The sequence below is a fragment of the Camelus bactrianus genome, chromosome 2 (assembly GCF_048773025.1).
Source record: "Camelus bactrianus isolate YW-2024 breed Bactrian camel chromosome 2, ASM4877302v1, whole genome shotgun sequence".
Taxonomy (NCBI): domain Eukaryota; kingdom Metazoa; phylum Chordata; class Mammalia; order Artiodactyla; family Camelidae; genus Camelus; species Camelus bactrianus.
In genome coordinates this window covers 103,204,676-103,230,199 of record NC_133540.1, presented here as the reverse complement: position 1 = coordinate 103,230,199, position 25,524 = coordinate 103,204,676, and the positions used below count along the sequence as shown (strand labels likewise).

Sequence of the window (25,524 nt, the reverse complement as noted above, 5' to 3'; positions counted from 1 at the left end):
CTCCTATCAAATGATTTTACTCAAGAGTTTAAACTGAGCTACGCAGGCAGTGAATCTAGTTATTACAGAGCATTGGTAAAGTCCACAGCCCAGCTCTACCTCCCCTGAGTTCAGGGGCTTTGTGGCTCACTATGAGACATCTTATATCCCTTCCCTGAGTTCCTTTTGTGCTCAGACTAGTTGGAAGTTGCCTTTGTGCTTAGTCAAAGAAATTGTGACCTTCAGTAAACAAGATATGACTTTCAGTAAAATAGTTCCTTAACAGCACTACCTAAAGCTCCCTAAAGGAGTGAAAAAGTTCAATATAATTACTGGATAGGATACCAGCTTATAGAAAAGAGGAATGCAATGATCAGTATGAGGTAAAGTTTTTAAAAAATTAGAGAATTATAAATATTTTTCTCCTCTGGTATAAATACAGTTGTCTGGAATGGATTGGACTTTGAGATAAGCCTTAGGGTGACCCCTTCTACACACTCATGAAATCTCCTTTAAGCTCGTTAAGAGGACAGGCGTAATGACTTTTAAGTAGTGATACACTCTTTGATATTTCCATTTATCTGGCATTCCATATGTATTTTAGTTAGAAAGTAAAACAACTTTCAGTGAGTGCAAGAACAATTCAAAACTGATATGCTTCAATCATTGGTTTACAATTGTTTTCATTATTCTACATCTTAAGACATGATTTAGAAATTCTCCATTAATAGAAGAGATGTTATACTATTTCAAGCCATTAGTGGTGCAAATTTTCTAGGTAAATGAATCCTAAATAATTAAGCCCCAAAATGTTCACTGCAGTTATTGATGGAGAAAGTTCATAATTTTTTAAAGTTTCCCTGATTTCTTAAACCAAGAACATTGGACATAATTCAACATTTTTTCACAGAGCAGCTGAGGGACTTAGTGCTATTTTTACTGCTTGAATCTGGTTTTTCATTTTTCTAGTTCTCTCTCTGTACCTGAGAATCTCTGATACAGATAATATTGATAATTAGAGAGTTAATTAATACTGACCACAGACCTGAAAATATAAAGCCTTCTCCATTTGGCAGTGCAACAGTCTTCAAGGACTACCATTATTTGAGTCTTACTGCTTTCTCAGCAGTTGCCTTGGCTTTGCAATTTAAAGGTAAGGCAAAACTTTTAACTCCATAGAAAATCCCTTGAAGCCACCGTTCCTCCCATTCTGAATTCTTTAGAGCAAAATGACATAAATGCTTCAATTTATACCACACTTTCATTTACATGAATTCGACAAAGCCTGGACTATAAATTGACACTGGAGAAACTAGCTGAGTAGAGTTGAAGAATGTAGTTCTGTGCTGGCTGTAATTGAACTGATATGAGAATTTGAAACTGTAAACAACTCACCTCATTATTTAAATTGAATATACTTTACTTCAGGGAAATAGCAAAAAAAGTTATAAATAAGTATTTTTTAAAATATTTTATTAAAAAGCATAGGCTGAAAATGACAATGAGAATATAACTTTATATGTATATATATGTGTGTATATATATATATATATATACATATACTCACATTGTTCATAATTAACTACAGGTCTGTGGGTACAAATTGAGAGTAAGAGTAATTTTAATAAATTGATTAGATAATGAAATTTCAAGAATGAATACTTGGCTATATAAGTTTTGATGCAACTTAAATTCACTATATTATGTACAAAACTAACTTGTTCATTTAAATTTTTATTTAATTTTTTTTTCTTTTTTTCTTTACTAATATAGACTAAACTAAAATCTATAGACAAGCAAGCAGAAGTCTCTAAAAAAGAAACAGGTTAGAAGGAGTCCATGAACATGATAGGTTTATAAAATGAAAACATGACACATGGCTGGAGGGTAGACCCATGGCTTAGGCAGATTAAAAACTTTCTCATAACCCCTCATTCACATAAGATTCCAACGAGGGTAGGACCAATGATTTTTAAAAGTCCTCAGGTAATTTTGTAGTGTGGCAAGCGTTGAGAAATACTGTATGAGAACTTGCCATGTTGTTAAAAATTGCTTTGCTATTATACCTTTTTGACATTTAAAAGCATTTAATTTCAGTGATATTAGCAATAATAGCAATAATCAAGAGGAACTCATTTAAACAATATTGCCTTAAATTAAAAGAATAGATCCAACAAGAAAACTGCAAGATTTCTGGTTTACAAATAGAATGATGAACTTGAGTCTAGCTAAAGAAAAGAAAATCTTATTTATTGTATTTGACAGTTTCATGTAAACGTGACACTTTGTACCATAGAGGGTAGCTAATTTTCTGGGTAAGCCACTATACTTTCCCTAGCACCACTTTCTTAAAGTGTTAAAGAGATCAACATCAGCAATTCATGGTACCCTCCCTAAAATTTCTAGGTGGGTTTGTACTTTTCCTATTATGCTGTAACTTTTTTACTTTAAAAAAATTCAAAAAACTAATAACATTTAAAATCACTATTACAAAATATTTGTGTTATATCCCAACATAAAAAAGCCATATTTGCAGTGAATTCAGTTCTTATAAGCAAACATGTAGTGAATGGTTAGAGTACAAAAAACACAATTTTCAGATCAAATATATTTAAATTAATTTTAATAAGTACAAAAAGATAATGTTTAGCATTAATTTGCATGTGATTATTTAAGGAATTTTTAAACAGCAAGCACACTGACACATTCAATAAAGGTCAAATTATCTTACATAAAAAATAATGACTTTTCTCAGTTACAACAAGGTCACAAATTACAAATATTATTAGCTCTCGAATGATTTTCTCAAACCAGAAAACCTACCATACAAGCACACTGTCACCCAGAAAATTTCAAATTAATGACTATTCAAAATTGAGTGTTGGAACTTTATCATACATTCTCTCTGCATGTACTTTTATTATTAATGTGTAGCAAGGGAAAATGATTTCATTGCTTTTTGTTTTTTAGTTTTCTAATTTAGCAACAAATATGAAGCTTTCTTAAGTTTCCATGCACATCACCTCTAAATATTTCGTGAAAGGTCACATTCTTCAGTTTGGCCCACCTCAAAACCTGAATTTATATCTGCACAGAAGAACTTTAAAAAATTAGGATACCAATAAACTTGAAATCAATTACAGTGCAGGCACCCCAAATCAATAATTGAGGATTTATCTATGGATGGTAAAATTTCATTCATGAAAACTGTAGCTCAAGTTCAATTTCATTTAGACCTTTCTAATCATATATTAAATTTCTTCACATAGCATGCTGGATTTAAAATACAGCCAACTGCTTCAAATAGTATTTTGAATATTTAAAAATATATAATTGAGAACAAATCTCTAAGCCATTATCTCTAAAGTAATTCTGGGTCTAAGGCCTTTGTTTTGCTTTCTTAATCAGATCAATTTTGTTGGAAGCACTCTAATTTATCCAATAATACAGGCTTTCATTTGGCAACATGTTGTGGTAAACTAAGTCTTCTAAAACAAAACATGAAAAACTGAAAGCTTTTTACACCAACTAAGCTAATTTAACACTTACAGTCCCAACACTGGCATTTATATGGTATCAGTTTACATTTCTTTCTATAGACAATAATATGCAAAAAACTGATGAAATCAGTACATGATCTTTGAAGTCCAATAGTCTTAAATGTTATGAAAACAACAGTATGGCAAAGAAAAACAAAACCTCTCTAATCCCTAACACAGCTGTCAAAATTTAAGAAAAAGAAAAGAAGAAAAATAAAGAAGGAAGTGCTCATTATTCTGTGTCCTTAATCAACTTTAAGCCTTTTAAATATATTATTATACCTATGGACCAAAAAAGAAAAATATAATGTATTCCCAGAAACTAAATTAATTCCCAGTAACCAATGTTAATGAGTAGCTAGTTTCACAAAAATGATTGTTGTTTGCTATATAATTCAGAAAAATACTAAACTAACTGGTGGTGAATATAAAATGACTTGGTATTTGCAAAGGATCAATGGGATATTAAATCTAGTGGAGGCTTTAACAAATCTCCATTGAGAAAGTTGGAGTTCAAAGACTTTCCTATCTTACCTTATAAGCAGAACTGTGATATCATTTTGAATTTAATGGCTCAAAAGAGCCAACTAGAAGTACAACAGAAAAATGGGTACACCTTTTTAAGAAGGATATCTCTAACCATATAGAGCTCAAGACTAAACTCCAACAGATAACTTCGTTATGGACCTATTGGGAAAAAAAAAAAGCTATTCTACTAAGTTAATAACTACTTTAATAAGAGCTACGTTTGGAATTGAAATCATTAATAAAATTAACTGTTTGGATTTCATAAACTTGTCAAAATTTCTCATACCTGGGAAATAAACACACAGACATACACATACCCCTCCATCTAATCAAAGCTAAGACCTCATTAAAGGTTCTTCGAGAATATTACCATAAACATAAATCTGGTCATTCTTCCCTACTGGCAATATTGACTGATGTTACGCATTAACTTCAACATACAGTGATTTGAAGTGGGGTATATAATTATATATGTTAAAAATATTCTTTATACAAACAGGACAAAGTAGGTCATTTCACCTAAATAAGGTTGAAAACAGTGGTCTAAATATGTTGGATCATTAAGAATTTTCAAGAAAATGATTCAAAATTCTTATCAGAAATAGATTTTGATTATTACCTTTCCCAAATGCCTGTTACATGAACTTAATCTATCTTAATATTTTAATCATGATGCTTACCTTGATAGAATCATGACTGTTAAATATCTCTGAATATACCTATGCATATGCAATTGCTCACCTTTCTTAGGAGTTAAAAAGGGAAAATGCTTCATTAGGTTTAATTAGCAACAAACTCATTTTTCAAGTGGGTTTTACTCTTTGATCTTTCCCCTGTTTTCGAGGTCTTAAATTTGTCTTTGAATTTGATGAAAATATGAGCACATAAACTAGTGGAAAAAATATGCATCTTGCACATAAATGTTGATAATACAAGATGTGGATATTAAGAATTTTATTAAACACTGAATTTCATTTTTTAACGCATGAATTCAATAGAGAAAAATATCATAATTTGTCTTGACCACACTGTCATGAGAAATTTTGATACACTGTCTCTGGTTCCCAAGCATGCAAGTGTTAAAATAACCACACCCTTCCTCAGTTTTAATTTTATACTTCTGGATACTTTGGACTGAAAAAAGATAAGCCCAAGGTGCCTTTAAGCCCTAAATTAAAAGGAAAATAAGTACACTACACGGTAGCCATGGGTCAGCTCAAGATTCCCTTGAACTTTCAACCTTTTTATATGAAAAAAAAATCTGGGAATTGCTTCAAAAATATGCAGATGGGCGTAGGAATGCCAGAAGACTAATAACAGGAACAGCCTGTGTAATAACCAATGAATACGGCCCCAGATTTCAAAATACATAATAAACATTCTGACGATTCATAAGGTCTGAAGATACCCAGTATGGAGCCATTTGAAAAAAAAAATTCTTAATAGATGTTGAAGAACCATGACTTTGCAGGAGGTGACCTGAGCTACTTCCCTTGTCCTCCCATTGGAGTGATGACAGGCCACACCGAAGTTCAACATCCTTAGAATCCTTGGAGCTTTGGTGCCTTTCCAGAATCTATGATATCATGGCAGAGCTCAGCGACTTCAACCAACAATATGAAAAGAGCCACATCATAAAACATTACATATATACATACCAAAATTATGAGTGAAATAATAGCTTTTGTGTTCTTTTAAAATTAACTGTGAACTATTCAAGAACAAAAATTGGAAACGTGGCTCAAGGGGATCACTTATCCAAACCTGAGATAAATTCGAAATAGAGAGATCCCTGAAAAGATTGCTAAACATTAAGTTTGGCACTTAAAAACTCACTGAAGTTTAAAAAATTATTAAATGATTATATTACTACAGTTTTTATATTCAAACCAATGAGGACATAAATAGGTGAAAAGAGCAAAACAGCCAGCATCTTAGCACACTTGTAGTCTCATAACTCATTAAACAGCTCTCAGCGCTAAATTAATTCATATATTACATTTGGTCTTTGATTTTCAGTCTTTGTAAGAATGAGATGCGCTTGGATTTTCAACTAAATTCTGCCGGTGTGATGTGAGTGATATTAACACCATCCCTATGGCCTGGTGAATACTAGGAAATAAAAAATATTTGTGGAGTAAGCATTAGCTTAGCCGGAGCAGTAGCTATACAATGATGAGATTATATCTCCATATATGTACATGTATTTATCTACATTTTGTACATACCATAACTCTTTATGTCAATGTACAGCTGCATACAATTGGCATACATATTATGGGCCAAAGAGACCATTGCTAGTTGATTAAAAATGTTTCCTGAAAAATTAACCTTATTTTAATAAGTCCATGTCACTTTTATTTTGTGTTTTTAAAATGATTTATGAAAGGGAGAAAAATGTAAAGACTCTGGTTCTGTAGTATTAATCCTATCCCATGAAGCATCTTCCCTCCCTCCAGCAAGATCAAAGGCTCCTTTTGATTTATCCAAACGTTAAAAGATTAAGAAGTGTGTAAAAAAAATACACCAAAGTTAGAGAAACAATAGCAAATCCTGATCTACATGATAGGCAAATCTCAGCTATCAGCATGTCCTTAGGCTCAATAAGATTTAAACAACCGAAACTAAAAATAAACATAACTAAGTTTTCTGGTCAATCTACCGTAAATTTGAATAAAAATGGTACCACCAATGTAGGTGCAGCTTTCTGCCAAAGGGATGGATGAGTCTTTTCTGTAGTCCTACAGAAACTTCTATTTACAACTATTTTTACATATGTACATATTTATAAATTTATAATGTATAGTCACATATTAAGAGGGCAATGCAGAACTTATAAGAACAATATTTTTAAACCGTTTAATAATACTAACCATACATTTTTATTGCTTGACTTCAAGCATTGTGTACTGTTTGGACTACTGCACCCTTCTGTAAACCACCCAGAAGAGCTATGTTGTATTTAAATGTGTAAGAAAATAAGATATCTCCCATTCTAGTATATGAATCAAATGCACTTTTAAAAACTATTTAGATGTCCAAGAAGGTGTTATTGAAAGGGAAGTAAATAAATACATTTATTGGCTCATGTTGCAAGTTTATTTTATTAAGGGTTATGGATTTCCTTTTGTGAGGGAATTTTTAATATCAAAGCTGTCTTCATGGCAAATTCTGCTCATAAGATGCATTTGTGACCTTGGTATTAATACAATCATGCAAAGCACATAATAGAATCACACTGAAACAAGGAAAATGAAAAAAAAATTTAAATGAGGCAAAGGAATAGCAGTTTTTGTTGTGATTTTGCTTATTTCCATAGGATAATCCTTTTACTGATTTTATGAACATACCTATTTATGCACTATACTGAAATACTGTACAAAACTGCAAGAAATGCCACTATTTGACTACTTATGTTTCTACAAAAACACCATCAGAAAGGTGTATCTATTAGTAAAAGTCAACTAATAACTGCTAATGTATATGTGAGTCGAAGGATTTTAAGTTTGCCAAAAATGTTGCATCTAGGCATAAGACACAATTGTTAACTTCTATTAACATATTTCAGGGAGATAGAGAGTATTTTTTAAATGTTAAAAGAAAAATGAATTTTATCCATTAATAATTAGTAATTATATAAAATTGAAAATTTTGGTTTCTAATTTAGCTACGTTTGTGTATGTGTCCTAATTTAGCTAATTGTGTGTGTGTGTGTGTTCTTGTGAGTGTGTGTGTGTTTGTGTGTGAGAGAGAGAGAAGTGTTTGTGCATGTGAACTAATCCTCAATCTGTTAGTGATGCTTTAAAGTTTCAGGTTAAAAATGTTCAACTCTTACCAAAACCTCTTCTGGTATACAAAGCTGTAAATTTGAGTCAGCGGAATTTAAAGTTGCAATTTACAAAAGCAGATTTACATTAATTCTTATCTGAAAGAGCTGCTTTCAAGACAGAAAAATGTGCCAATTAACTGCCCTTTCCTTTATAATGAGTGGCTTCTGAGTCCTGATGAAAAGAAGCCTTAAGGCAGAATTTGCAGTAAACAGGAAAGGAGAGAATCGTATAAGTGCTCGTCTATATTCTGTGACACCTATGAATTCTCATCAGTGGGAGTTCTTGGCACACTTTTCTAATCCAATATGAATTTTGCTCCACAGCAGCCAAACTGGATACTTGTTCCAGTCTCCAGCACCAAGAAAATTTAGCTGATCAATTTCAATGCAACACATACCTGGAAAGAGTAAGACATATTTATTGTCCTTTTTTTTTTAATTTAAGGTAGTTTCCAATGATTAAAATAATCTGTAGGATTTCAATTATTACTTTCAAATAAATTCTGATGCTAAAAACGTGATGACCATGACATTCCGATAGCTATTAAAGTCTAGACATAATGAACATCCTGTTAGGGTGACTGATAATTATTTGAATTTGTCATGCTGTAATATGTACATGGTTATAGATACTATACAGAGTAATTAGAAGCTGATTTCAAATCTCTAGTTTTTCTTCTGATGTGTGCTAAGCTTCCAATTATACTAGCAGGGCTTCTGAGCACTCAGGAAGGGAACTGATGTTGCAGATATGAGGTTCTGTTATTTAGAGGGCTTTGTCTTGGAAAGACAATGTTATCTTACATTATAGTTAAGCAACAGTAGAAAATACTCCTATTTAAGACCTAAATCAAAAGGGTCCAGAAATTGTGGTATAGGATCTCCATTCTCATTGCTATTAGAAGAAGAGGAAATAAATCAGGTCATCTGAAATGCACTTTAAACCAATTGCTAGGGTTAAATCTTTAAAAAAAAGGCAATGGCTCTTTGGGCGTGGGGTGCTTTCTGCCTGCAGTTCCACGAGTTTCGCAAATGCATGTCTCCATTAGAGGTCTATGAGCTAGATAGCTATATACATACTGTACACGTTGGTTCACAAATTAGCAGTTATTAGTCAGACTGTACATGGCAAAACAAACCAGGTTTAATGTTGCTGTACATCCCAAAGTCAACCTGTGTCTAAATTCAAGGACTGACCCCTAATACAGGTTCTCTGTTTAAATACGTAGCCCAGTAAACTAAATTAAATGTACCAAACAAAACTGGGAAAACTATTCTAGACATTCTGTCAATTTTGCTAACGCTGTTGAAGGTTTTCTTGGCTTCGGCTGGCTTGTTTTCCGGCTTCTTGCTGGGTTCAGGCGTGGTTGCACTCTTGGAGATGGTGGAGAGAACTGGGTCTTTTGAAAGGTTCGGGGCATAATTGGCAACAGCCACCGCATAAGCATTGTTTTGTATCATGACAGAGGCTTTTTCTTTTTTCTATTGAAAAATACAAGAATTAAGAGAATGTGGGTTCAGACTGCTTCTTAACATGTTCCAAACTCCAGTTCAAATTCTGAAGAAAAGTATCTTGATAAACATCATTATCCATTAGAAGGCAGGAATTTAGGGAAATAAATAAAAGTTTATTGAGTCCTAAAACCACGAGGGTGAGGAAATGCCCAGAGTAAAATCAATGACACCATTTTCCTGGAGAACTATTTGTTGTTTACATGGAAATCTGATAGCAAAATACCTGAATAAATGATATGACATTTTTGACTCTTACAATAGGCACTCAAGTATTTGTTGAATGAATAAATGAAATGTAGAAATAGTTTAGCAAGAAGAATGATCATCTATAATGAATGACCTCAAGTTTCAAATAAAAAATAATGTCTTTAACTTGATAACAGGATTTCTCCCCTTCATGGCAAAACCATACAGTCATGCTTTACTCAGATGGTGGGAATTTGTAACCATATATAGAGGACAGTGTAATAGATAGTAAAAACATAGAAGAAAGATGAAACACAAACTTTTAGCTTTTTGCCTAGCTCACGCACAACCTGTTTCTCCTTATGATCCCCAGCTGAGTTCTCACTCACTCTCGTCTGGGTCAGTTTTCTCCCGCCTGGACCAAGCAGGCTTCCTTTGTGCCCTCCAACTCGGCTTGACCTCACCAATCATTAGACAAACTATAGCCACAGGGATTATTTTAAGACATAAATTGGATCACATCACTCCTCTGCTTAAATCTCTTAAATACTATCTCATGAAACCTAGAATAAAATCAACACTTCTTGCCATGGTGTCTTTTTTTTGTTCATTATGTACGAGTCCCACTGAAATAACTTGTATTCAGAGTACTTCTTTGTTTGGCGACTGTGGTCATGCTACTTCCTCATCTGGAATGCCTTCTGTCCATCCCGTTTTCCATGTGAGCAATCTCCTCTCAAATTTTAGTCTTGGTTAAAATGTCATTTCCTCTGAAAGGCCTTCTTAAACACTCTATCCAATGTTGTACTGGCTCCCCATCTACACTTGTTCGTAGCACCCAGTTTAATCTCATCACAGCATTTTTCAAAATGAGGAAATTCTTTAATTGTGTGATTATCAGTCAGATAATTGTCCTTTCTTATTGGAATGGAAGTTCAGTGAAGGCTGGTGATATTTCTGTCTTGTTCACCATCAAAACTCACATGATTCCTTCTATGAGGGAGGCATGTAATATGTGGCCAATTAATGAAACCTGAAAATATTTATTCAATAATAGTATTTAATAAAAACTGAAAAGGCATTTACCTGCAGTTCTGTACTAATATAAATACACTGCTAGCTATCTAAATGCAAACAAAATTGAGCCTGCAATGAATTATCCAAAATAGTGAACTGTGTAAATCAGTATTAGAGAACCAATTGGCCTAGAACAGAATTTCGAGGATCAGTATTTTGATTAAGAATTCCCAAAATATTCAAGTAAAATGAGATATGAAAGCCCAGGAGGCCCTGAGGACAGGCCAGGGTTTCCTGTCCTTCATGGGCATTGGGTTTCTCCCTCACCGAGGAGGCAAACTTCCAGACCTGGCTGGAGCATAAAAGGAAAAGGGGTGAGGGATTACCAGTTGTAACTTTATGAAATCGATGAAACAGCTTTCATTCAGGAATGACGCATGGAGTCTCCAGTTATAAACAAGGGTAATCCTCGAGGGTCCAACTGGTAGCAGATGACAGCTAACACTTTTTGAGCACTAGGATGTGTCAGGTGGAGTGTTAGGCCTAACGGTGTCACTGATGACAAGCTTCACTGCTGGATAAGAAGTAAGTTCTGTTATTAACCCCATCTTACAGAATAAGAAGTGGAAGCTAAAGAGCTTTTGTGACATGACCAGGTCTCTTGTCTACTAAGTGGCTGAAAAAACATCAAACTCAAAATGTGTGTGACCTCCAAACCTCTGTTTTTAACAGCACGGTATGGGACTTTATCTCTGAGGAAGCTGTATGAAACCTGGGAGTGCTTTTTCTTAAAATATTCCAATTAAAGTTTTAATCACTAGGTTAACCTTCTAGAAGGACTCTAACCCATAAAGTCCTAAAATATAGTATTTATATTATTCTTATTTCAATTATACCTAAACATCATTTAAAATGATAACAAATTGCCCTTATACAGAATTTGGACCCTGGGATATTCCTTAACCTCTCCCTGCTTCAGCTTCTAGCTTTAAAAAGGGAGATAATTATACCTAAGCCATAAACTAATACCTAAAATAATTATACCTAAGCCATAAACATAATACTTAAACTGCTGTGAGAATCAAATGAACTAATGTATATTTGAGCTACCTTGAAAAACATAGCCCCATAGTGGAGAGTAGTAGGTTTTAACTTTTTTAGAAGCTAGACAATGACTACTGGCTTATAAAATGCATAGATAATATACTTTATATCTTTGGAAGAAGACATAGACATTGCATGAAGCAGCTTAAGGACGATTTTGTGGAAGAAGAACATATAAGTTGGGGCAGGCATTATGGAGTAAGGTTTAGACATTTATGCAAAGAAACATAAAATGTAAAATATCCTTTAGGAGGAGGAGTCTACAGATAAAAACTCTGTATTAACTCTTACCAACATCCTTCCCACCTCCCCCCTGAATACCCTTCAATTGTACATACATACTGAGGTGATATTAAAAATATTTAACAAACTCTAGAGCAGAGGCACTAACAAATGAGAACAGATACTCTGACCAGTCTGAACGGACATCAGCTATAAATACCCAAAAGGGCTGTGCCAGTGTAGCAGCCAAACATCAGTCCTGTGTAATTGTACTTATTTTTGTTTGTTTTGTTTTGTTTTGTTTTGTTTTGTGTTACCCAATCAGTATTGGAAACCATAATAAGTAGTGATAAAAGTATTCTACTAAATGTCTGTAACTTTATTGACTTAGCTACAGCGAACAAAATTTCACCTTACTTTTTCTTTGCTGTTCAAATTATGGCTTCAATTTCTGAATATCAGAGGCAGACTTAGTACTTGATAAGATGATGGCTTTGGCTTCAAGATGTTCCCTTGGAGCTTGGAAACTTGAGTATTTTCAAAATCAGTAGTAAGGAAAGTGTAACAGCCATGACTACTATCTTTAGTCAAAACCCAGTGGTGGGCACCTATAATTTCTTCCCAATGTATTGAATGAAGGGAGGGCACCTCCATGGGGCTAAACCTTCTCAATTCCTAGCCATAGCCCAGCAAAGCCTTTCTGGCTCAGAATCTTATAAAATCTCATTTTAAAAAATAAAATAACTCCCCCTTCATCCACTTGAAAATAATTACCACAAATCTACAGTAAAGCAAATTGTTCCTATCTATTTAAAATTAAAATCATGTGTATAGAGAAAAAATACCGTTAAATTCATAGTTGACTTCTAAGAATTTGTAGCTTAATTCTAAGATCTTCTAAATCAGAGTATATACAGGCAACATATTCTATTACTGTTCTTTGTAAGACATAGATCTGCTAGTAATACTACCAAAAATTTCCATACTCTAGGCCATTACTAGAAGATATTACTTTGCCCTATTCATTACTTACTTCTATCAAAAAGAATGAAGTTGATAGTGACTTACTTCTATCAAAAAGAATAAAGTCTTCTTTGAATACCATGAAAACCTCTGATCAAGCCAGCAGGCTGCATACTTGGACCACATGATTTTTATCCCACTTGACCAATTTTACTTTATTTAATGTAACCCCCTGGCTTACACTCAGTTCCTCAGAACCTTGAAGAGGAATAGTGTAAGGAAGTTTATTGCTGTGTTAACTGTTCAAACCATTACTCGTTTATATTGCTAGATATTTCAGTCATCCATGTATTGGTAGCAAAAGTCGTAAGAGTCACTTAAAATGAACAGAAACTAGCAATGCCAGCCTAAATCTGTCTACCCTCCTGTCTTCCTTAACCTGTGAATGATACCACAGTTGATCCAGGAACTAACTGATAACCAACCCACATCGGTCACCTAGTTGGATCCATTTTATACAAAATCACATCTACTGAGACATCAGTTCCCACTGCAGTAAGCACCCCTTCCATATGCTTCCATTACCCCCTTGTGCTTGTCTCTACAGTGGCATGTAGACTTTTTTCCACTTCTTTTTTTCCTTCTACTTTACTGTAAGCTCCTAGCATAGTTCCTGGCATGGCACAGGCTCAAAAAATGTTTACTTCATGACAGATGAGTGACATCTACTAGAATGATTGCTAAGATAATATGTATTAATGTATATAGCACATATAAGCATACAGTCTATTTTATAGAATAACAGTAAGTATTCATTTGATTAATAGAAACGAATCCCAACAGTGTGTTCCAAAATTCTATTATGTACTTATCCTGAAAATCCTCAATTTTACCATCTATAGATGGAGGAAACTGGGAAATCATGAAATAAGCTCAACTGAAAAATAGTGCTGTAGAACTTCCACACGTTCGTGGGAGCTGTTTTACTTGTGATTGGGACTCATGTAAGTGGGAAGCAGGAAAACATGACTATACAATAAAACAGTAAGAGATTTATTTTTATAAATGATCTGGGGAGAAAAACTAAATTGTGCTGCTATAGGATCTATTAATTCTGTTAATTATGCGGAATGAAAAGGAAATAGAACTCATATGAATTAAACTTTCTATCTTTAAATGACTTTTACAAGATCCAGAATAGTCTGAGTTTGTTATTTTATTAGAGTGTCCAAATATATATTTAAAATTTCAAGTCTGGAAAATTCTTGATTAAGAAATCAAAATGTCTTACACCATCGTGGCAAGGCAATCCTGGCTTCCTTAGAACATTAGATAAAATAATGTGTTAACAAACTGAGCAAATGCTCTAGCTAAAATAGAGACAGACACCTAGTAGTGAAGTGACTTGTACATAAAAAAAAATAATAATCACATGTTTTCAGAGTTGGAAAGAATCTCAAGAGATTGTCTCTTTGAAGAAGGAAATGGAGCTCTCATAAATATAACAGACTTTGGGAAAACCCCAGGTTTCCAAAGTGGCAAATCTATGCTTTTTCTACATATCATGTTGCTTTTTTTACAGTTATTGTGGTTATTAGAAAAAACATTACTTGTAAAACAGCAACATGCCCCCTGGTCAGATAATGTTACTGTTAACTGTCTGCTAACCATCCTGACTGAGAAAAGTGATACTTACAGAAGATTGTTTGAAGGTTATACAGTCCATCCACTTCTCTAAGTACTCTAAAGTCTTTCCTTGGATTAAATTGGGCCATGAGAAAGCTATATACTTGGACCATATTAGCTTAGCTCCTTGAAGAATTGCCTTCACTGAGTTGTATATTAATGTAATGCCTTCAGCATTTATTGAAGGGGACTACAAGAAACATCAATATAAAATTCATTACTGCGTTCATTGGGAAAATGTTGACATTACTTGCAACAGTACCCAGCTTTCTCTAATATAAAACCCGTATGATATAGTTTAAAAATAAGAATTTAATGTAGGAAAAAATTTATTTTTTCCTGAAGAAATGTATACTTCCATTTTTTGGTTAAAGAAAAATGTGCCCCCCGCCCCTGCCATGAATTACACTCATAGCCAAGAAGCTCAGAATTTGAGTCTCAGATCCACTAGCTGTGGACTTCAGTTAATGTTCTGGCCCAAATGGTGAACATATTTGCAGTCTATTTTCCTTCATCCTGATTCTCTACTTCTATTTCTATTTTATTTTATAATAATTTAAGTACATGCATGCATTCTTTTGGTAAACTGCCTGAAATGCTTTGGGAACAAGGCAAGATGTTTAAAGATGCAAATAAATGAATAAAAACACTTGAAATGTGATGTTTTCTATGAATTGCATGGAGTGAATCACAAAACAATGGTACATTTCATGTTAGTTTAGATATTATGTTGCTATGTCTGTGTTTTAAGAAATTTAATATATAGTGTATTTCCAGAGAATATGCTTGTCTTGGCCAGTGTAGAACCACTGACTCAGATTTAGAAATAAAAACAATCTTGAGATGAAAGTTTTTTTTTTAATTCAAATAAACTATGTGCTAAATGTTATGATAGGGATTGGCAGAGAAATAATGAATAGGACAAAACTATTATCTTCTTAGCTCATGTTTCAAACAGATTTGTTTACAATAAAAGTATAATTTCATGAGGTTGCATAAAAGGAATTTATGCCAGGTACTGTAGAAACATAATGGGGTGGGGGTGGCAATTAGATTCAATTGGATAGATCTTAAGGAATAAGTAGTTAGGGAAGGAAGGAGAGGGCAATTTAGCAGGAGAAATCAGCACATCTAATGTCATGGAGATGTGTAGAGGCATAGATATTTTGGGATGTTTGTAACGGCTCAAGGAAGAATATGAGCATGGACTTCAGATCTGTGTTCAATCTTGGATTCACCATTTGTTAAATGTGTGATCCTGAGCAAGTAACTTTCCTTGACCAATCTTCTATTTCCTCATTCTAACATAGAGATGCTCCTAGGCACATAGTAGTAAGTGTATAATAGATAATATTTTTCTTATTATTCATCATGTAAACAAACATATGATAAAGATATATATTTAGACCATATTAGCTGAGCTGCTTGAAGAATTGCTTTCAACAATTCATTCAAGAGCTAAAAAAATTAAATGATCAGATTTCTGTTTTAGAAAGATGACTGCATTACTGTAGAAGATGGATTAAAGGGAGACATAATTAGAGATAATGAGGAATAAAAAGTCTCAATGAGAAATGGCAAGGGCATGGTCTACGACATAAGTAGGAGAATGGACACCACTGGATGACTAGTGAGATCTTAAGGGACACTTCCAAGTTGGTATGTGAGATTAGGTTTTGCCATGAACTGAGATACAGATTTTAAAAAACAGGCATGGATAGGGAGGAAATATTAAATCAGTTTAGGATATTTTATGTTTGTTTATTTTTTTGTTTCACCTTTTGTAAAAGCTATGTAAAGCTTGTAATGTTATATTCATGTAGAAATGCCCAGGGAATAGGTTGGATCTATTAATCTAGAAGTTAAAAGACAGGTATGGGGTATAGTTGTAGATAATAACTGTGGAAGGTAAGATAAAGGCATGGGCTGTAGATTTGATTATACTTCATTAATTCATACCATATTTATTGATCAATTACTATATGCAAGGCCCTGTGCAAAGGACAAAGGATTTATTAAAATAAACATGGTCATTATTATTATATCAATGAAGGAGTTGAGACATAAAAAGGCAATTACAAACTGTGATAAAGGATCAAATGCAGAGGGTATTATACACAGCTACAGAGTGACCAAATCATTCCAGGTTGAGGGGAGCAAGTGTTCAGAAATTTCCTGAGGGTTGCTATGTGTGTTGAGGTTGAGTAGGGCTTGTCTAGTTGGAGACAATAAATGATGGACAGTGTGCTAGTGTTGCTGACATTACTAGAAATATCATCAGTAAAATTGTAAAAGTGAGATTCACGTAGTGAAGAGTAAAATAAAATAAGATAAAATATGATAAATTTGAATGCCTGTCTCTTTGGGGATAAACAAGAGTGGATGCTAGGGAGACCAGATCTACTCTGAACTCAGGTAAAGAATTTCAAAGAATAGAATGAATAGTAGCAGCTGTCACGATTTGAGGAAGGAAGTTGATACTCTAAGGCCTGTTTTAAGGTCTGAAAGAAGAAAAAAAAAATTGGAGACTTGGGCCTGAAATGGAGTTCTGGAGCATAACCACAGTCAATGGTTATGTGGGGATCCTTTACAAAAAATGGAAAATTATTATCTGATCTGAAAATGTGGAGGTTACTGGTGTCCTTCAGACTCAGGACAATAAATGGAAAGGGAATCTGATTACAGTGGATTGAGAATTAAATTGAAAGTGAGAACAAAGACGTTGTAAGCAATGCTTTCAAAAAGCTTAAATGCAGAAAAAGAGGGCTGGATCTGATGATGGCACAGTAGGTGATACAGTATCTGGAGAGGGTCTGGTTTTGCTTTTATGGTAAAATAAGTATATTAAGCATCTTCAGAAACTTGAAGGAGGTGTTTGAAAAGGAGAAGATGGCTTAAAAGACATAAGAAGAAAACAATAACTGATGGCTCAAGGTTGAAAAAGGAACAAAGGGATCAAGAGCTGGATTGGAAGAATTAGTCTTGAGCAAGTGGAAGAACACTGGGTAAGAGAGAAGGTTCCAGAAGAACTTGGGAAGTTGTATAAACAGATTCTCTCATATATGAAAGGGAATAAAAATTTGAACTTGGATTATTTGACTCAGCACTACATTTTTAGAATGATAAAGCTGTAAGTGGAGTAAGCCAGAGAGAGAATATGATGTTGCTTAAATGTGGAGTCTAAAAAAAGGACACAGTGAACTTATCTACAAAACAGAGGCAGACTCACAGACATCGGAACAGACTTTCGGTTGCCAGTGGGTAAAGAGGGAGGGAAGGGATAAATTGGGAATTTAAAAATTGTTTTAACTTAAAAAAAAATGATAAAATTTTGTTGTCTAATTTCACACCTGAGGCTAAAAGTAGTGTGCAAACTTGTGCAAGATCTCAGAGCAAGGTAGGCTTTGTTTTCTAATAAAGGGCTCAAATGTGGCTTGAGTATGATGTGAGTGGATTTATTTGTTTATCTGCGAAACTTAACTCTAAAGGTCATCACAGCACGATCTACACGTAAACTGTATGTTAAATACACATATCTTTTTTTCAAACATACAATAATAATATAAATCTGTGAGTGATTATTTTTTAGAGACAGACTAATACTTGCCAGTTAATAAACCTTTAGGAACTTTTTATATGCTCTTTGGATTGCCAGATAATTTAAGTGCATTTAATCAAATTTAGTAACTTCAAAAAAGAGGACTTCTATCAGTCTGGTTAAACTGAAAGGATGCTAGTTTGGCCTATCAATAAAAACTTTGTATTTCAGGAAAATTACTGTTTTCCCCTTAAAATTTAAATGTAAGGAAAACTAAAGCAGAAGTAAATAGCATTGAAATACTTTCAGGCAGATGCACTAGCTTGGGGCACCCTACTAGATTTTCTTTTAGTCTAAGGACCTGATTCTTTCCAAGGAAATTTTAGGAGACACCTCCCAAAATTCATTTGAATTATGAAAATGTATTGAATACCCACTGATAAATTTACCATTGCAAAGTTTACCAAGTTGCAATTTACCATTGCAAAGTTTTAAAACAACTTTCCATGAAGACAAAAAGTCTTCTCATTGGTATTGCATTGCCAGATTTAATATCAGAAACTCTTTTATTATTTTATTCAATAAAACTGTCTGCAGTGTCTACTAAGGACCTGGCACTGTGCTTGGTACTCTAGCTATGGACAAGTGATTAACAACAAGCAATGTGCCTGATGTAATGTCTCCTTTGATTTAACCACTGAACTTGAACCACTTAGAACTGAAATAATAGAAACTTTGTTAGTTGTTTTACTTCAAATTAGGTTGGAGCATAAAGAATTTCGACCTGGATTTATTTTCACTGTGTGGGATCGGATATGTGGGTAGACTTAAATCCAGCATTAGTTGGGAGTAGGCTATTAGCTGATTTTCAAATGAATTATCAAGCATGTGTTTTTTGCATTGATAGGTACTTCTGTTTTCCAAGTTCAGGTATAATATTTGATATGCCAAATCACAATGTTGACTTAAATGGCAGCCTCATAGAATTAAAAATAACATATCAATCTATTTCTATATGGGACATTTACACCACAAACCACTATTTATCTTTTATGACATATTTACAAAGCATTTTATCTTCAAAAAATGTTAGTATGAAAGTACATGTGTAACTGACATAAGTAAAGGAAGTAATTGCTTATATAGAAATGAAAAAGCAGTATACTATATGGGGAATGAAAACATAAGTCAACAATAAAATGTAATGGAGATGGTGAAATAACCTAGAAAACTAACTATAGAAAATTAATCAGATTTCCTTTAATATTTACTCATTGGTTATTAGTATGCAAAACATAGCGTACAAAATGAAATAAACAAGCACTCTTATTAAAACTTCTACAGTTTAAAAAATTAAGGAAAAAGAGCAAGACTTTTAAATTATAGCATCAATTGTTTGTATACTTAAACTGCAATATGGTCATAGAAATGAGGAAAAATATTTATATTCAAATAATTGAAAAAGAAAGAAAATCAGCAAGTATGTTATTCCAAATATAACGGAAGAAATATTTAGGTAGATACGCTATTAAAAAGAAGCCCTCCAAGTAGAACATTTTACTACTATTAAGAATACTTTCTATCTCATTGTGATACATCCAAAGCCTCCACTTAAGGCAGATGAATAATAATCTATAGAATAAGAAAGGAAACAGCTGTTGTATCAAAGCACAAAACTCCTACTTCCTTCAGTACCTGAAACCTAAAAAAGGACACCAATAATTCCCAAAATGTTAATCTTACAAACAAAAGGTTTTCCCCTATAGACTACACAAGCAACTTAAAACATCTAGCATTCCAGTATCTATGTTCTTATTCCATACAACATGGGAGAGATTGCAGTGCTGCCTGATGTTTTGTATCCAGGCAACAAAGAAAAGAGTAGGAGGAACGTAACTTAGCCCACTGATAGGGCCTGAAATTCTGTAACAAGTAAAGTTAATACCTTCTTTCTTTTGCAAATCCTTTTTACTATAAAGCAATGTGATGCTTCAGAGCATGAACTTCATGGTCAGGCAGATCTGGGTTCATGTATACTGATTGACTAGTTGTGTGAGCTTGAGCAAGTAAATAAATTCACTTAGCCACAGCTTCTTCATCAGAAACAAATGAGAATTAAAAAGAGACCCTAGTTAGAAAGTTGTAACAATTACATGAGAGAGCATATGTAAAAATCTCAGTACAGTGCTGACACACAGTCAGAGCTCAGAAGGTGCTAGCAAGTGGTTTTAACGGAAGTAATACTGCTTCAAGCACTCCTAAAGGATTTCATGCAAGAGCACACTTTAAGAGAAGTCTGTATGATTCATTTTACATATATAACTTATGGTTGAATTTTTTGGAACTTTATCTGTAACAGGCCAAATCTGTTGGGGGATTCTCTTAATCACGGGGAGAAGGAAGTTCTCACTTACCTTGTCATTTACTACACTCTTCCCATCCCAAGCCCATCCTCTTTTGGTGAAGTAATTAACAGTTGCAAATTCAATTAGGGCAGAGAACACAAATGCATAACACACAGCAATAAACCAGTCCATGGCAGTTGCATAAGCCACTTTGGGGAGAGAATTCCGAGCACTGATGCTTAGTGTTGTCATCGTTAGAACAGTTGTTACTCCTGCAGAAAGATGGGAACCACAAACATCAACAAATACCAGCAGGACAGCATTGGAAATACTCTTTTTTCCCAAAGCTACTTTCACTGCCACCTCTAGCCACTAAAATAAACAAACAAACAAACAAAAATATTCTGGAAGAAAATAGTGCAAAATTAACTATAATAAATGGTTATTATAATTCTTGAAGGGATGACTCTGAAATGCTTTCTTTTTTTTTGTATAAATTCCTTTTTTTCTCAAGTATTGTTGAGGTTAGAAAGCCTGGTGAAACTCAAGTTGAATTTACAGTGAGGGAAGCTGGTCCTTGATATTGACCCATCGTCTATTAACATTAATTTTTTAAAAATCCTACATAAAGCTTCGCATTAATCTGTTCACCATTTATTGAATCATGCTAAGCAGTGGATCAATTATCCACAGTAATGATCACAATGGAACTACAATTAAGAAAGTCTTCATTCTAAGTATAGTTACCTAAGTATGAAATTAATTCTGAATTGCCTAGTATTAGTATTAAGACAGTGTCTTTCACAATGTAGCTTAGAATCTATAGAAAATAAAGCAAACAACTAAACCTCAAACCGTAAAAAAACATGAATCACTGTTTTTAAGGAATATTTTATACCTCTGTTGGTTTAAAAAATAATCTCGTTCCTTTCATTATAAAGCTTTTCTGCCTATGGTCAGGGAATCACAACGGTTAAGTGACAAGAACCAACAATTCAGGAGGTATTTACAACATCAGCAGTCAAAACGTCTACAATTACCTGTTTTACCAGAGATCCAATAGAGGATTAATTATGTACATAGGGGATACATTAAATTGAAAGAGAATTAAATGTTGAAGAAATGTTCATTCATATATCGAAATTTTTATGTTTTATTTTTTACTTTCCCTTAGGATAAATAAAACAGCTTTTTTCTCATCCACAGTAGAGTTAGCAATTCAAAATACCAATAATTCTGTTTAATCATGAGTGAATGCATCTGGGAATATGATGGTAGTAATAAGAATGAAAGGTAGAAAAATAAATTTAACTCACCTGCTGCTGAGTCGAATTTAAAAAACACATTTACAGAAATACTGTGTTTGCATGCATCAAGCTGTGAAAGGTTTTAGATTGTGAAGATGTTTTCTTTTGAGAATTTGGTACAGGAGAATAATTAAATAGAATACAAGACAGATACACCCACATACATACCCACAAACCACAACCATATCCTACTGTAAACACACACACACATATATGTATCAATGCAAGTGACATATCAATATATGAAAATATATTTAACTTCATCAGCATTCAAGGAAAAAAAGCAATAGTAAGATGCATTTTTAAAACAATATTACCAGCAAAATGTTAGCAAAACTTCAAAAGATTGATACTATTCCGGTGTTGAGGTGAATATGGAGCGATGGACATCCTCTTTGATAGGAATTACGAATCGGTGCACATCTAAGAAACTATTGCCTAATCCAAGGTCATAAAGATTTAGAGTTATATTTTTTTGAATTTCATAATTTTAGTTCTTACATTTAGGCCTTTGGTCCATTTTGAGGTGACTTTTGTGCAAGGTAGATGTCCAAATTCATTCTTTTGCATGTGGATAGCCAGTAGTCCCAGCACCATTTGTTGAAAAGACTTTTCTTTCCCCATTAAATGATCTTAGCATTGTTGATGAAATCATTTGACCACACAAATATGAGTTTATTTCTGGACTTTCCATTCCATTCCATGAATCTACATGCCTGTCCTTATGCAAATTTCACACTGTTTTGATGACTTACAGATTTAGAATAAGTGTTGAAATCGGAAAGTGTGACCCCTTCAACTATGTTATTCTTTTTCAAGACTGTTTTGGCCATTCAGGGTCCCTTACACTTCCCTATGATTTTATGGCTAGTCTGCTCATTTTTTCAAGAAAAGTTATTGCAATTTTCATAGATATTGGCTTGTTTGGGGTAGTTTTGACATCTTAACTATACTAAGTCTTCCAATCCCCAAACATGGGCTACCTATCTATTTCAATTATGTATACATATATAATCACCATTTATTTAGTGTTTCTTTAATTTCTTTCAACAATATTTTGTAGTTTTCAACGTACAAGTCTTTCATCTTTAAACATATTATTTATAGGCATTTTATTCATTTGGATGTTATATAAACAGAAATATCTTCTCAATTTCCTTTTCAGATTGTTCATTGCTAGTGTATAGAAACAAAACCGATTTTTTACGTTGATCTTGTACCCTGAGACTTTGTTGAACACATTAGCTCAAATAGTTTGCGTGTAGTTTACTCAGAATTTCCTGTATATAAGAAAGTGATCTGCAAATAGTGTTTTACTTCTTTCTTTCCAAATTGAATGCCTTTTATTTATTTTTCTTGCCTAACTGCTCTGTCTAAAGTTTGCAGTATGATGTTGAATAGAACTGGTGAAATCAGACATCCTTATCTTGTTCCTGATGGTAGGGCAAAAGCTTTTAATCTTTCATCTCTAAGTATGATGTTAGCTGTGGGCTTTTCTTAAATCTGCTTTATTGAGCTGAAAAAGCCCTTTTCTGGTGTTAGTTTGCTGACTATTTTTATCATGAAAGATGTTTTATTTTGTTTTTCAGAGTCTATTGAGATAATTGTGTTTTTTCATGTTCCATAAATATGTTGGAATTACATTGACTGCTTTTTGTATGTTGAACCAATCTTGCATTCCTCAGGTAAATGTCACTTGGTCATGTTTTGTAATCCTTTTCATATGTTTGTGGCTAGCTTCAGTTCGTTAGTATCTTGTTGAGAATATTTGCATCTATACTCTTAAGGGATATTGATCTGCAGGTTTGTTTTTTTTTCCCTTGTGATTTCTTTGGTTTTGTTATCTTGGCAAAGCTCCACAGGATGAATCAAGAAGTTCCCTCATCTATTTTTTCAAAGAGTTTGAGAAAGAATTTTGTTAATTCTTCTGTCAGTATTTGGTAGAATTTGCCAGAAAAGCCATCTAGCCTTAGGCTTTTATTGATTTTTTTTTTTTTTTTTTTTTTTGCTTGCTCACTTCAGGGCTTATTATAGATTTATTCACACTCAAATCAGTTTTGGTAACTTTTCGAGGAATTAGTCCCAGTTATCTAATTTTTTGGCATACAATTGTTCATAGATTCCCTTATAATCTTTCTTATGTCTAAATGTCAGTAATTATGTCCCTTCTCATTTCATGATTTTAAAATTTTGAGTCTTCTCTCTTTTTTTCTTGATCAGTCTAGCTAAAATCTTGACAATTTTGTTGACATTTTCAAAAACCAACTTATGGTTGGTTTTCTCTATTATTTCTATTCTTTGTACCATTTATCTCTGTTCTAATTTTTATTAATCCCCTTCTTCTTGCTCTAGGTTGTTATTCATTTATTTGTTTGTTTGTTTGTTTTTAAAGTAGAAGGTGAGGTTGCTAATCTGAGACCTGTATAAGGTATCCTATAAGGATACAATATAAGATAATAGTTACTTATGGAAATTAACATTGAAGGAATTTCTTTTCTTTTTTTCCTTTGCAGTGAACCTGCTTTGCATTTGCAATAAGAAAAAATAAAAAATTTTAATTTAAACAAAAGATTGTTAATGACATTTAATCATTTCCAATTCAAGTGTGAATTCTTGGGAATGACTAATAGACACCTTAATGCCAACTTAAAGAAAATCAACAAAAAATGCATATTCAAATTCTGGCAAACTATAAATTTAACTATGATTCTAAGTCTATTCTACTAACTGAAAATTAGACTTGGGTCTAATCATTCAAGTCAATAAAATGTGATAGTAATTTCAATCGGAATCTACTATGAGGCTCTCTTTCACCATATTCAAATCTTCCGTATAACTGAATTTTATTTTCTTTCATCTGATTGTGGAAACTTGACAATAATATTGTTAACACTAACTGTAAGTTCCTTCCTCCATCCCTCCTTTCCTTCCTTTCTTGTTTTTACTGGAAGGATAAGATGCTTATACGCCAGCTGTTCCACCTGCTAGTACAGCCTAGCCTGGTCCCACAACACAGTAGACAGAAGAGTGAGGCATTAAGTAAAGAACTGCACTTACATAGAAAACTCACAAACCTTCCACGTGCCCGTCTTCCAGCACCAGGCATTTTCCTATACCTAGTAGGGCCTCCATAATGAATGTTCCCACAGCATTTCTATAACAGACTGTATCTTTCCTCATCACCTCTGTTACCACCAAAACTCAATGCTTCTTTGGGAGGCTTAAGTTCCTTTTTCAGTAAAATAAAATGCAAATATTTTAAAGTGCTTTCAGCACTAAAATTCTGCTCATAGATGTGAAAAATATGTGAGCATTCCCCATACACAGACAATAGCTAACATGTAGCTATTTTATTTTCTGATTTTATTCTATGTAATATTTCTCATTTCTGGGTGTAGGTGCCAAAAACCTCAACACAGAGTAGCTGAGAAAACGCTGTCAAAGTAAAGAAATGCTATGTGTTGAGTGAAAATGTGCACTGAAGGAGAAAATCAGATCAGGGGAAGTGATTTCAGCACAGAGACTCAGACTGTGGGCTCCACAGCCAGATGCCTGGATTCTAATTTTGTGACCTTGGGGAAATTCCCTAGTCTCTTTGTTCCACAGTTTACTCATTTGTAAAGTGGGGACTAGGAATAGTGTTTTTCCATAGTGTTGTTATAGCAACCAAGTGAGTTACAGCATATAAAGCAGTACCTCTATTATAAAAAGACACCTCAGTGCATGTGCAAAAATAGTGTCACGTGAAAGCAAAGTCAGGACATAT

At 33.6% G+C, this 25,524-nt stretch overlaps 1 protein-coding gene across 5 annotated transcripts in view; it reads right to left on the bottom strand.

Moving 5' to 3' along the window:
• Window positions 1-2,629: 2,629 nt before the first annotated feature.
• Window positions 2,630-25,524, bottom strand: part of GABRA2 (gamma-aminobutyric acid type A receptor subunit alpha2) — a 115,179-nt gene continuing 92,284 nt past the window's right edge. For 4 of the 5 annotated variants that reach the window (XM_074348447.1, XM_010962603.3, XM_074348441.1 and 1 more), the window contains 2 exons: window positions 20,521-20,723; window positions 2,630-9,357 (listed from right to left, as the gene is read on the bottom strand). In XM_074348447.1, the coding sequence (XP_074204548.1) occupies window positions 9,061-9,357; window positions 20,521-20,723 (500 nt within the window). In that variant the 3' untranslated portion in view covers window positions 2,630-9,060. Of the gene's footprint in view, window positions 9,358-14,578; window positions 14,759-20,520; window positions 20,724-25,524 lie in introns of all 5 variants that reach the window. The other variant, XM_074348453.1, reaches the window with a different exon arrangement.